This window comes from Dryobates pubescens, chromosome 26 (assembly GCF_014839835.1).
Source record: "Dryobates pubescens isolate bDryPub1 chromosome 26, bDryPub1.pri, whole genome shotgun sequence".
NCBI lineage: Eukaryota > Metazoa > Chordata > Aves > Piciformes > Picidae > Dryobates > Dryobates pubescens.
This window is the reverse complement of record NC_071637.1, coordinates 7,425,096-7,438,533: the sequence shown is the minus strand read 5'-3', so window position 1 is coordinate 7,438,533 and position 13,438 is coordinate 7,425,096. Positions and strand designations below refer to the sequence as shown.

The window sequence follows — 13,438 nt, the reverse complement described above, 5'->3', positions numbered from 1 at the left end:
TTCTGTGTCAGCAGCCGTGCTTCAGGACAGATGGGAATGTGGCTGTGCTGTGTGGTGTGGGGAGTGTGGGCAGGTTGGTGAGGGAGCCATCGGCCAGGGGACAGACCCCCGGGGCAAGCAAGCCCCTCCTGCCCCAGCACCAACCTGCCTCCTGTGGGATGAAGCAGCAATGGTGTGGCTGGTGGGGACAGGTTCCTGCCACACTGCTGTGAGTTGGGGCTCAGCCAAGCCCCCGTACCTGCTGCCTGTGGCCACCCTGCGAGGAAAGGAGACTCCAGAAAGTTAGCCAAGGGCTGATTTTCCATCAGAGGACATGAACACGAAGGGCTGCTGCCATCTCCTGGGGGCTCTCAGGGCATGGCCACTGTAGGATCATTGGAGGGCCAAGGATGTAACCCCCCCAGCTACATTGAGGCTTCAGGCTGTGATGGGCTCGGGGACTGGGCTTGATTCAGCTACTGATACAGCACAGGGTCCCTGATTCGCTTTCCAGCTGCCCCCAACCCCCACTGCTTTGTCTCATGTGAAATAAAAAAATCCACACAAATCACCTAAAGAAGACAGGAGGAAAAAAAAAGAAAGAAAAGCCAAATCCCTCAAGTTCTTCCTTATTCCAGCAACATCCCAGCTCAGCATCTCCATCTTCAGTGTGGTGAGAACACAGAACACCAGGAGTGCCTTGCACTGGCTGTGCACAGAGACACTGAGGCTGCTGGGGTCTGCAGCCCACTGCAGCCACTTGCCAAAATCCCACTCAGTGCCATTAACTCCATGCACCTGTGGCCAGGCCAAACAGCAGGACTAGGGTCTCTCCCCTGCATCTCCTGTGGCTGCCCTTACCTGGATACTGCCACCTGCAGGGCCAGACCCTTGAGGTGGAGCATGGCCCAGCTGGTGCTGATTCCATCAGTGTCCCCTGCTGGTGCTGGTGAAACCAATTTCTACTAACTACCTGAGGATGAGAGCCACCTGCTCACTGCAAGGGCAGCTCCTGGGGTGGCTGCTGCTGGGGCAAGTGTGGGGCTGCAGGGAGGATGGCAGCTTAGGTGAGTTCTGTGCTGGGTGCTGTGGTTGGGCAGGGTTTGGGTAGGTCTGGGTGTGAGAGCTGATTTCTTCAGCTTTGGGTGCTGCTGTAGTCTGGTATCCAGCTCTGAGCTGGCTGAGAAGAGGGGCTGGGGGCTGTGTTGGGTGCTTGGTGAGAGCCTGGTCCTGGTGCAGGGAGCAAGCCAGGACTGTCTGGCTGTGGGTTTGGTACCTGTCTGCTGTGCTAGCTACATTTCCCAGTTGGAGCTGGCTGAGTGCCAGCACTTGTGCCTTTTCCCAGTGATTTGGAACTGTGGAGGTTAATATGTAGTTTGAGGGAAGACAAAGCCTTGACTCGACGTTGTGACAAGTGTAGTGGGTGCCTCCTGAAGTTTTAGTGAGGTTGCTCTTTAAATACACCCACTCCAACATTCCCCAGGCTTAATTGCTTCAGTGATTTCATTACTTCTGGCTGTGGTGGTGAATTGAATGTATCAAACCTTTCCAGCCACTGCCTCTTGGCTGTTGTGCTGCTGCCAGCCTCCCCACCAGCAGAACTGGCAGCAGGACCAGCCTCCCCGGCAGCTGAGCCCTTCTAGCAGGTGCCACACAAGTTCATTCAACTCCAGGACACATTCAAATGGGAATCACTGATGGAGATCTCAACAGCTCACATCAGAGCTGCACTCAGCCTGCACCACCATTCCAAGTAATGCCCGGGTACCCTTTGTATGCAGGCCCCCGGTGCCTCCAACATCAAGGGTTGCACAAAGCTGATGGGTGCTTGTCCCTCTCTGGTGCCTGTGCCCTGGCTGCATGGTCTCCTGTGGCCCATTCTTCTCAAAGATCGTGCAGTCTTCAGCTGTAGTCTGTGCCACTGACTTTTAAACACAGCCCCGAGGGTGGAAACCTCCCTCCTGGGGTGGGTGACCTCACCTCCAGACTGCAGTCTCTGGGAAAAGGCAGAGTGTTTAACAACTAAGCTCAGAGCCCTGGTCTGTAATTCCAAAGGTTAAGCTCCTGAATGGCAGGTAATGAGTGTTGCTGTTGATCCTTTTGTGGCAGCCTGTAGATGAGGCTGCAGAAACAGCCGGTAGGTGCTTTAATGTTTAAAATAAATGAGTGTCTCTTGCTGTGGTTGAGTTAAAAATAGCATCTTCAGCATGATGAAACCAAGGCAGGGAAAGCTGGAGGTGTTTGCTTGCATTCAGCTGGTGAATCACATGCAGGCTGGGGGCCGGGGTCTGGCTCCTGGGCACCCAGGGCAGAGGTGAGGCTCAGAGACAGTGCAAGTTGTGTGTAAATCAGTCCCTATGGTAACAATCACTTCATCTGTGACTGCCACACAGCTGTGTCAGGATGCAGGGTGCCCCCAGAAATGGATGCCATTCTGTGGGGGCCAGGAGTGGTGGTGGTGTGCCTGCAAGAAGGACATGCTGGAGTCCTATCACATGCTCCATCATGTTTTATGGGTGAGACCTGGGAGCTTTCCCTGGCTGGTGGCCTGTGGCAGGGTGGGGGTGGCTGGCTTCTGTCCTAAGCCTGCTGGCATGGCCACACTTGGTGCAGCCATCCCAATGGGGGTGCAAGGGAGGAGGGCAGGCAGGGGCATCCCCTCCCTGCCTGCCTGGCACATGGGTTGCTGTCAGGCTGGTCAGTCTGGTTGTAGCATTAGCAGCCACAAGAATCAAGCAGCTCTGAGGGGCCTTTGCAAGGGGGATTTTGACTAGTGGAGTGACTGAGGAGCAGAGCCAAGGGTGGTGATGAGGTCGAGTGTGTTTGCTGTTCCCTTGAGCAGCAGGGTGAAGTCTGGTGAAAGCCCCTGCTGTCCTAGGGAGGAAGCTCTGCAGGGTGTCCTGGCTCCTTGCTCACAGCAGTGGGAGCTTCTGGGTGCCATTGCTGCTCCCACTGTGGATGATGCATTTTGTCATCAGCACTCAAGGCATCTTGTCACAAGCTAATACAGGGCTGTAGGACAGGTTGGAAGAGGGAAAAATAACTTCTGGGAGGCTCTGAGCTGCCAAAAGCTGTGCTCTGGGTTTCCCCTGCCTCTCCTTTGCATGGCTCCTGATGTCGTCGAGAGAAACAGCCACTGGGTTTGCTGTCTGGAAGAATTTCGAGGCTCTGTAATTAGGAACATCAGAATGGTACTTCCTGGTGGTTCCATGTTTAAGACAGCAGGAAAAAGAATAATCAGATTTACACTTGCACATGTTTGCAGATGACACCACATTAGGATGGGGCTGTTAGTACTTGTGGAAACAGGATCAGAACTTAATACTGGTTTGATAAAACAGGAAGTGATTGAAAGCAACTGCAGGGCAAGCCAAGAAGAAGTCAGGTTTTTCTTTGTTAAGACATAACTTTCAGTGAAGAAATCCAAACTAGGAACTGACTGTCACAGAGAACCCAATATATTGATAAATGAGTATGAAAATTGGCCATTGAAATATTGGTTAAAAACTTGACCTACTAGTTCCACAAGAAGGAAGTTAGTGCCGATTTTGGGAGAGAACAGAGCTCTCTTCCTCAAAAGTGTTAACAAATGCAGTATTTTCCTGAGTTTTAGAATGGTCCCTTTTAAATTAAACCCTCCACGTTCTCCTCACTTTAATTACTGCAAAGTGATTTCATTAGCTCTGGCTGTATCAGTTAATTGCTTCCATTTAATTTGTGAAATGATTGCTAGCAATGGCTCTCAGCGGACATGGGCGCGCTCCCCCCAGCTGCCAGCAGAGGGCAGGAAACGACCGGCGCACCTTGCAAGGAGGTTTTCGAAGGGCTGCTCCGCGTACAAATAGGTCGCAGGTGCACTGATGATAGAAATTAGAGGCCATTTTGTATTTCGCATGACCATGAAATACCACTAAGCCCCGCGTAACAAGGGCAACAAGGGCTGGTGAGAGGCCTTGAGCACAAGCCCTATGAGGAGAGGCTGAGGGAGCTGGGATTGTTTAGTCTGGAGAAGAGAAGGCTCGGGAATGACCTCATTGCCCTCTACAACTACCTGAAAGGTGGTTGTAGCCAGGAAGGGGTTGGTCTCTTCTCCCAGGCAACCAGCACCAGAACAAGGGGACACAGTCTCAAGCTGCGCCAGGGGAGGTTTAGACTCGAAGTGAGGATTAAGTTCTTCACTGAGTGAGTCGTTCGTCATTGCAATGTGCTGCCCAGGGAGGTGGTGGAGTCGCCGTCCCTGGAGGCGTTTAAGAGGAGACTGGATGTGGCACTTGGTGCCGTGGTCTAGTCGTGAGGTCTGTGGTGACAGGTTGGACTTGATGATCCCTGGGGTCTCTTCCAACCTTAGTTATACTGTGATACTGTGATACTGTAACAGCATCTCTGTACACCTTCCACGGACAGGAGAAACTCCCACAGCTTCTTCAGGGTTTGGAGCACAACCCCTGTGAGGTGAGGCTGAGGGAGCTGGGGTTGCTTAGCCTGGAGAAGAGAAGGTTCAGGGGAGACCTTATTGCTCTCTACAACCACCTGAAGGGAGGCTGTAGACAGGTGGGGGTTGGTCTCCCAGGCAGCCAGCACCAGAACAAGAGGACACAGTCTCAAGCTGTGCCAGGAGGGGTTTAGGCTGGATGTTAGGAAGAAGCTCTTCATAGAAAGTGACTGGCCATTGGAATGGGCTGCCCAGGGAGGTGGTGGAGTTGCCATCACTGGAGGTATTCAGGAAGAGACTGGATGGGGCGCTTGGTGCCATTCTTTAGTTGATTAGATGGTGTTGGGTGACAGGTTGAACTTGATGATCTCAAAGGTCTTTTCCAACCTGGTCTGGTCCATTCTATTCTATTCTATTCTATTCTATTCTATTCTATTCTATTCTATTCTATTCTATTCTATTCTATTCTATTCTACCCACCCCCTGGGCTTAGGTGTTCAAGTTGGAGAAATCAAGTAAGGCTGACAGGTAATGAAGTTTAAGTAAGCTTACTGTTGTCTAGAAGGGTAAAGAAAGCCTGATTTTTACATAGATGCTCTCCTCAGGATAAAGCAAGCACTAACTGTGTTCCAGTCAACACCAGAAGTTGAGTTCACACCCCACTCCAACTTCAACCAGTGTGTTTCAGCTCTGGAAGTAGCAGAGAGAAGATCCTTGAACTAGCAGGGAGGGGAACAAGGAATGCTGTAGCAGGATGTGTTGTTTTGGGAAAAAGACTGCTCAGACAACAGGTTTAGGATTCCATATACATTCTTCAACTTTTATTCCTCCCAGCAGGTAAGCAGCTGATCAAAAACCTTAGTAGCTAAACCAGACCAAAAATGTAAGCCTTACACCTTCAGAAGCAAGCATGTGGGTTTTTTGTCAGATTTACGTGCAGAACTAAAGTCACACTGCCACAGTGAATATGCAACTGACTAGGGAGGAATTTGGGTTGGCAGCCACGGCAAAGCGCTGCCTGTGTAACTACGGCAAAGGTGCAACAAACACTGCAGGTCTGTTTAGGTGAATGCAAACTGAGCTCGTGGACAGGGCCATGTGGAAGTGAAATGAAACTGCTGATTTTTCAACCAGTGTAGGCAGAAGAGAAAAATCACATTAGCAAGCAGGACAGCTTAATGGAAGCTGTTTGGCACAACCCAACTGAGACTGCTTCAGCAATGTGCGATGTTAACCTTTCTGCACATGGGTCAGACTGTGTGGGCTCTTCTTCCTCATGCACACACTGCTCTTGCTTCCACTAGAACTCAAAAATTCTACTAGTGAATTCTGGAGAGTTAAGGGCACTTCATCAATTAGGCAAAACAAAAGCTGCTGTTTTCTAAGATTTGAAGCCAAAGTCTCAGCAAGGAGCAACACAAACCCAGCTGCAAGTGGCTTTAGCTGAAGAAAAACCCACATTAAAAATGACAATTTCAGATGCGGTCCTGTACTGTGTCATACAAGTCCCCCACTCCCCCAGCCCATAATATAATCAGTACTGTGGGTGAAATACCTCAGTATAAAAATAAAATAATCCCATAAAATAGAAATCAAGACATTTTTTTTTAAATGACAAAACCAGCAGTTCTCAGAGGTGCTTCCTTGTATGTGCAACATCTGCTTTCTCTCAAGGTAGGCATCTTCTCTGGGCTCGTAACATGCAAATCCCATAAACCATAGATTGATTCCAGTCAGATTCCCTTACTAGTGCTGAAACAAATTCACAGTATCAACTGTCAAGAGTCTCCATGCTGTGAATCTATCTATCTATAAAACAATAATCATTAAAAAACAAAAAAGAGTAAAGTGCAATTCCTTCTGTTTTGCAGAGTCACAGAGTGGCTCTGTACTCAACATATGTTTACAGCAGATTTCATAATAGGAAGAAGACCTCCCCCCTTTAAATATTGTCATCATTTCATGGCAGATGTTTCTGCTTTTCAACAGGCTGGATGAAGTTTGCTATGCTGTGAAATCTGCATGAAAGGGTCTTCATTCAGTCCAGTCTCTGACACTCCAGGCTTTCCATCGCTGACCAGTAATACCAAGCACAGCAGATCTGCGGTTTTATACCTAAACATGTAGCAGACTTGTCTGAAATCAAAGTACATTCTTAGCTTTCCAGCTTTTGTGCAGTCTCACTCTTGATACTTAAATCCTCTTTCCACTGACAACTTCATTGCACTCCTGCCCTGGTCTGCTATAGCAGCTCTTGCTCATCATCTTCGGATCCCGAGGGTCCTTGCCGTACCTCCTCGTACCATTTGTTTGTGAGGGTTTTCATCTGTATGCGCCCATTATGCAAGTCCTAGGGCAAAAGCAAATCAGAACAGTTTGTTACTTCTCTGCATCACCACTTGTGTGTTAAAGACTCATTTAGCATACTCCTTGGGAAATAATCTACTCCTGGCCTCTAAGCACCCAAAGCGATCCTGTTTTCCGCCAGAAAACGTTCAGCCAGTAATTACTTCCACAGAGAGTGTTTCTGGTGCAGGTATTTTTACCTGTTTTCTAGACAGTCCTGCTCTGTGGCTTTCAGCAATCTCAATGCTGTCTGGATGGCCTGGCTTTGAATCTCACTCTTCCCTACGTGTACCCAGGGACAGTGGGACACTTGTGGCCTGCTTTGGTGATTCACATGCTTATTTTTCCAGCCTCTGGTTGAAATCTGGATGGCAGCCTGTGCTTTTGGCTACCAACTACAAATCAGATGCTTGCTCTGGCTTCTGGATTCCTTGTTGGTTTTGCACAAAAAAAAAAAGCCTTTGGCTTTTGTGGGTAAGTGATGAAAACATTCTTTTGACAAGAAACAAAACAAAATGAGGAAAAATAGCATGTTTGAGCAGGCTAGGAAGATGGAATGTGCAGGCTTTACACAAAACTATCAATTCCACAGCAGGAATGCTTAATTCTGTGGCAAACTGGAAAAACAGCAAATTGTGTAGCTAAGGAGTCTCAGGTTTCTGAGGCATGGGAGTGCAAATGGCATAGTATTTACACCTCCCTGAGCCACTCGGTGTTAAGTGACACATTCAGTCAGGTGTCATTTTGCATTTACAGCTTCAGAGTCTTGGTCTCCCAGTGAAGAAGTTTCAGAAGTGAAGGCTGCAATGCTGGTATTGTATTTCCAAGGTAAAAACTTCACTCTACAGAAGAAAGGCAGCTCCAGAATTCACAGGGCCATGTACAGTAGAAAGCAGGAACTTTGTGTGATAGCACTTTGAACAAACTCTGTGGGAGTGGCAGCAGCTTTTCTAGCAACAGCAATCACTCCTGATACTTGAAAGATTAGAGGTCAGTTCAATAAATCCATACTCTTTCTAAAGTTGTGGCAGGCCTGAGAGATGCTCACTTAATCCAACCTGTGATTTCACAGTGCAGCTTTTCATTGCAGCTGTTCTACATATGAACAAGTAACCCATTAGCTGGCTCACTGTTCTTAATGTAGAAGCTGCATGGCTACACTAGGAGCCCTGAATGGTACAGAGTGAAGTGATAACTTATTCTACAACAGTTTCTTTCCTTCAAGAAAACAAGAAAGACTTACTTCTTGTGTGAGTCTCCTGGTGAAGAAAGGATTCAAATACTTGGCATCAAACCACATAAAACCTTTGAGGTCCTGGCGTTTTATGTACTGGGCTTCATACTCCTCCTCTGTGAGCTCTGACAAATGTTCAGATTCTATGGTATTTCCCTAGAAAGATCACAAACATCAGAGTAACCTGAGAAATGTGGCAGCCACCCCTCCAGCTTGCTTCAGTGCTTTGCTCTGTGCTCTCACTCCTCACAACCAATTCCCATGCTAGAATGACATGGAAATTATCACCGCATCCTGGTAGGCTGTATCAATCTGTCCAGCTGTTGACACCCAGAGCTACACTTCGCTTCCCTCTTCGTGCTGAAAGGTGAAAGACCTCCATGTTTTGTACTGTTACTATTGCTGAGATCAGATTTCTGGTGTGCAGGCTTTCTCTTGTGAGCTGGGTGATGATTTTATCCAGCTAGCAACACCAATGTCAGAACAGAGCTGTGTATCAAAACACACCCTATCCCTCTGCCCTTCCTGTACACATCTCCCTACCTGGACAGAGTACCGTAAATCTCAATCCTGCAAGCTTTTGGAAACCTCACACCAAAAGGAGCTGCTCTTCAGACCCCAGAGAACGATACCCTGCAGGTATTCTTTGAGGGGAAGCAGGTAAATGCCTTGTGATAGTTTCTGTACTCCAGCCTTTTGCACACAAGGGTTCAGACTAGCTGTCACATTTTCTTCAGTACTCTTGCTTAGCTTTAAAATAAAACCCAGTCAGAGGGGTGCTGCTGTTACCACCTTCTCATGGCTTTTGCTTTGACTTTTTCAAAATAATTCCCATCTGCCTTTTATGATTAATTCATGACTCACACTGCACTAGCTGCTTTCCCTCTGTATATGACTCAGTCCTGTATCATCTGCTTTATGCTTTTGCAGGGGTTACTTCCATTTGTATGGATCAGTTTATAATTAGACTGAGTTAAGAGACTGTTTCTCCTCCCTTTGTCCAAACAATTATTTTGTGTAAACATTAACTAAGCTCTGCCTTTGGGATACCTGAAAATTATATACCTTGGCTTTTCCCTTCCACCTTGGCTTTTCCCTTCCACCTTGGCTTTTCCCTTCCACCTTGGCTTTTCCCTTCCACCTTGGCTTTTCCCTTCCACCTTGGCTTTTCCCTTCCACCTTGGCTTCTCCCACAGCTTTCACTTCACTTTTTAGTGAAAAATAATGTACTAGTCTTGGAAAATGTCAAAAGTACAAAGAAAAAACCCCCAAAACCCAACAAAGCAAACAACATAAAAAAACCCCAAGCCCGACAGTGATCCCCTGAACAAAACCCCCAAACCAACCATCTTCTCTGTCTTGCTGAGATTAATGTCCTTCTTGTTTCTCTTGCGTGCTTTGGAGTCCTCAATATCAATCAGTCTGATGAGGGGCATGGTTCCTCCTCCCAGCAGCAGAATTGTGAACAGCACTATGATGATTGTTGTTGTCCCAATGAGCTGTCGCTTCTCAATTGGTTCCAAGCCCAAGTGGAGGCTGAGGGCGTAGGGAATTGCGCCACGCAAACCTTATCAGGGAGAACAGTAAACCAAAGATTGACTCAGCAGCTACAATGGTCCTCAGCACCCTGATAACTCAGGAGGAATTCCCTATCTTTAAAAAGATTTTTACAATCCCATACTATGTCCCTTTATCTTAAGTGCATCTGAGCTCTCCAGATAACTGTTGTTCAAACTGTAAACTGTTAGACCTGGAAAGAAAAGCAGACCCTGCGGAAAAGCTTCAGAGGGCATCACCGCTGCGTAGGCCTCCAGCCAAAGGGGAAAGAGAACAGACCTGTTGCACTTGGGTTTAGAGAACAGTGCAAATGGTCAGCTGAGTTTTGCTCAACACATGGAAACCAAATTCTTCCCAGAGCAGCTTACACAATGAAAAAGAGAAAACCTTTTCCCAGTTCTTCCCTACTTTGAGCTTCAACTCACCACTAAACCACATGATAAACATCATCTTGGGGGTGATTTTGTGATCACGGAAGAAGTTGAGTAGGTAGGAGAGTGGGAAAATATTCACTGCTCTACCAAACAGAACAAGTACCTGAAAAACAGAAACAAAAGCAAGAGACCATTGATGTGTTGGGTTCTCACAGGACCCAGCTGCATCTGCTCTGTACAGGGCAAGGTGAGTATGCTTTTTTCACTCCTGAGTTTTGCAAGAAGGTTCTGCTGCTAAACTCACCTGAAGAAATCTCTCTGCAGAGGAAAATGTGAAATTTAACTTTTTAAACATTTTGCTTAGCTGAAACTACACCAGACTTGTCAATGACAGGGAGCAGACACTACTTTACTTATAGTAAATAAATTAAACCCAAGAGGCGTTCCAGGGAGACCCAGAATTGCTTTGGGTAAAAGTTCTCCTCAGTTCAGCTCCTTTAATCATTCCCTTGGCACAGCAGCTAAGAGGCAGTAAGATATTTCTATTGTCTCCCCATGGACTAGTTCCTCAGAGAAAAAGGCCAGAAGCCAAATACACAGCATGTAATCCAGTTCCCCACTTCCCTGGGTATGGTTATAAAACACACCACACACTGAAGCAACACTTTGAGAGGAAAATAAAAAGGAAAAAAAAAAAAAGCACAATTGATTTAATGGCAAACAATGAACAAACACAGGGAAAACTCTAACTTAGAAAAGCAAAGGTTTTCACAATGCCATTGCTTTTAAGCTCCACCATAAACAGACCTTGATAAGGTAAATATCCTAGAATTAGTCAGCAGGATCCTTGAAGGGCTGTGCTGTTTTTCTTTATGAATCACCCCCAAATTACGCAATTTACATTATGCCTGTGAGGAGAATGTTACCCAGAAGGAAGTGTCACACCTTAGATATACATTAGATAAGGAAGTTGGGTGTAATGCAGTGAGAGCAGTTCCCCATGCTGATAGCACTATCTGTAAATTGCAGATAATTCTTCCCTTGAACCACAGACTAAACTGTGCTAGGATACATCACTGTGTGCAACTGGAAACAGGATTCACAGTGCTCTCTCTTGACTCTCATAACTTGAATAGTTACAACAGCAACAGATGTAGGTAACCTCCACCTGAAACACACTTCCAAATGCCACTACACACAACTACACTGAAATAAAGAACCAAAGAAAAGGAAGAATTAAGAGTGGAGTCAATTAACAAATACCCATTGAAGAGGGTCCGAGTAAGGACTTCGAAGGTGAGCTCAGAGTGAAAAACCAATGTATGGGCTAAGTTGTTTCATGTAAACAAACTACAGTGACACAGGAGACAGCCTCAAAAGCTGTAATCCTGAAGAGATGGAGCAGAGTTTGATACTGCTTTGCTCTGAAGCTTCTTGAAGGGAGGTTGTAGCCAGGTGGGGGGGTTGGTCTCTTCTCCTGGTTGGCCAGCACCAGAACAAGAGGACACAGTCTCAAGTTGCACCAGGGGAGGTTTAGGCTGGATGTTAGGAAGAAGTTCTTCACAGAAAGAGAGATTGGCCGTTGGAATGGGCTGCCCAGGGAGGTGGTGGAATCACCATCACTGGAGGTGTTTAGGAAGAGACTAGATAGGGCACTTGGTGCCATGGTTTAGTTGATTAGTGAGTGTTGGATGATAGGTTGGACTCGATGATCAAAAAGGTCTTTTCCAACCTGGTCAATTCAATTCAATTCAATTCAATTCAATTCAATTCAATTCAATTCTATTCTATTCTATTCTATTCTATTCTATTCTATTCTATTCTATTCTATTCTCTGAGCTGCCCATTCTCACATACATAAAAACTCAGGACTGCTTCCTGGTAAAATAACTTCTGGAAGTGGCATGTACAACCTCAACATCTTATGAGATTTATTTTAATCAATCTAACAGGGTAAACACAAGCAAGAGTCCTCTCCTTGCTTTTAATAATCTTAGGATGGTTCCAAAGTAACAGCAAGCTGGAATTCCTAAAAGAAGGCTGATGTATTTGTACACCAAAGTGCTGAGAGCATTTCATGCTAACAGTGAGACCTAACTTTGTGCAATGTAAAAAAGTATTTTCCCAACCTGTGAAATATAAGTATCCTAAAACATTTTAACTGTAAGGTGATTCCCCCTCCTCCCCAGTACCAAACCCACATCCCAACAAGTACAGAAGAAAGCAGATACCTACTATGCACCAGATGACAAAGGACATCTCAAACTTGTGAGGGAAACTAAAAATGGACAGGCCGAGAAATGCAAAAACACAGGTTTCTGAAAAAGAGAAATCACATCTTAGAGATCCAGTTCTGTAAAGCCTTCTCTCATCCTATTGTAAGTCACTACACAAGGACATGAAATGGTATTGCCTGATTTCTGAAAGCACAAAATAGGCGTGAAAGGCTGGATTCCTACACTCTTGCTGTCAGTGAAGAGCACCTTAGTCGGCATGTAGGCTTTTTTCAGCTGTAAATTAGTGATGGCTGTGAACAAAGCTGGCAAATCCTGGTTCTAGATGGAGGAATTTTTTACTTGAGGAATATAGGACAAGCTGCAGAACACAACCTACAGGAGTGACTGCTAACGGTTTCTGTAGCTCTGAATCAGGCTCCCCATGAAACCGAAATGTCAGGCACAATCTCACATATTGCAACTTGAATGCTATTATAAAGCATTCAGTTCATTCCATTTTCAGAAATGGCAGCAGTTCATGGCTTGCTTTGTAATGAACTACTGCACTGTATGGTCCAACATCCCTTGTGTACTCTAATAACCTCTAGAAGTGATGTTTGCAAAGCTGCAGCAGAACCACCACGGCACAATGACTACAGCAATCCAAACATTTTATTTCCACAGAACAAACCCATTGGCAGCAGAGATCTGCTGAGTCAAGATGTTTCATCAGGCCGCTGCTGTTCTAGCAAGGTAGGTTCCTTATCATAAAGGCAGTTAAAAACAGGCCAGTTTTGGATAGACAGCAGCAATGCTTGAGTTAGTGCAGTGGAAGATGCCATTGGGTCATGCTTTGGCTACTTACACTTGCAGGTTCAAAACCTGCTGCAAATGTGTATGAATTTGGACAGCATCTTAAATAACTTTACAGTGACCTCAATGAACACTTTGGGGGGGTGGTGGGGAGGTGGGTAGCATTTGTAATAGATTTAAGGCCAAACCCTGATGAGCTACTGGTGTTTGGGTAATGAGTGGGAGGTGGTGGAGTCACCATCCCTGGAGGTGTTCAAGAGGGGATTGGATGTGGCATTTGGTGCCATGGTTTAGTCATGAGGTCTGTGGTGACAGGTTGGACTTGATGATCTTCCAACCTTGGTGATTCTGTGATTCTGTTTAGCGTGTAGCAAGGCCACTGCACAGCCATGATCCAAATGCATCTTCCTGCAATACAGAACATATGCATGCCACCTCCTAAAAACAAGGGATGCATTTCTAATACAGAAGCATGTAATTTCTTTGA

General features: G+C 46.2%; 1 protein-coding gene across 1 annotated transcript in view; it reads right to left on the bottom strand.

Moving 5' to 3' along the window:
• Positions 1-5,213: 5,213 nt before the first annotated feature.
• The window catches only part of SLC9A8 (solute carrier family 9 member A8), a 31,499-nt gene continuing 23,274 nt past the window's right edge, over positions 5,214-13,438 (bottom strand). The window contains exons 12-16 of the mRNA XM_054173529.1: positions 12,158-12,240; positions 9,974-10,085; positions 9,338-9,558; positions 8,001-8,147; positions 5,214-6,761 (exon numbers count right to left, since the gene is read on the bottom strand). Of these exons, the coding sequence (XP_054029504.1) occupies positions 6,654-6,761; positions 8,001-8,147; positions 9,338-9,558; positions 9,974-10,085; positions 12,158-12,240 (671 nt within the window). The 3' untranslated portion in view covers positions 5,214-6,653. The remainder of the gene's footprint in view (positions 6,762-8,000; positions 8,148-9,337; positions 9,559-9,973; positions 10,086-12,157; positions 12,241-13,438) is intronic.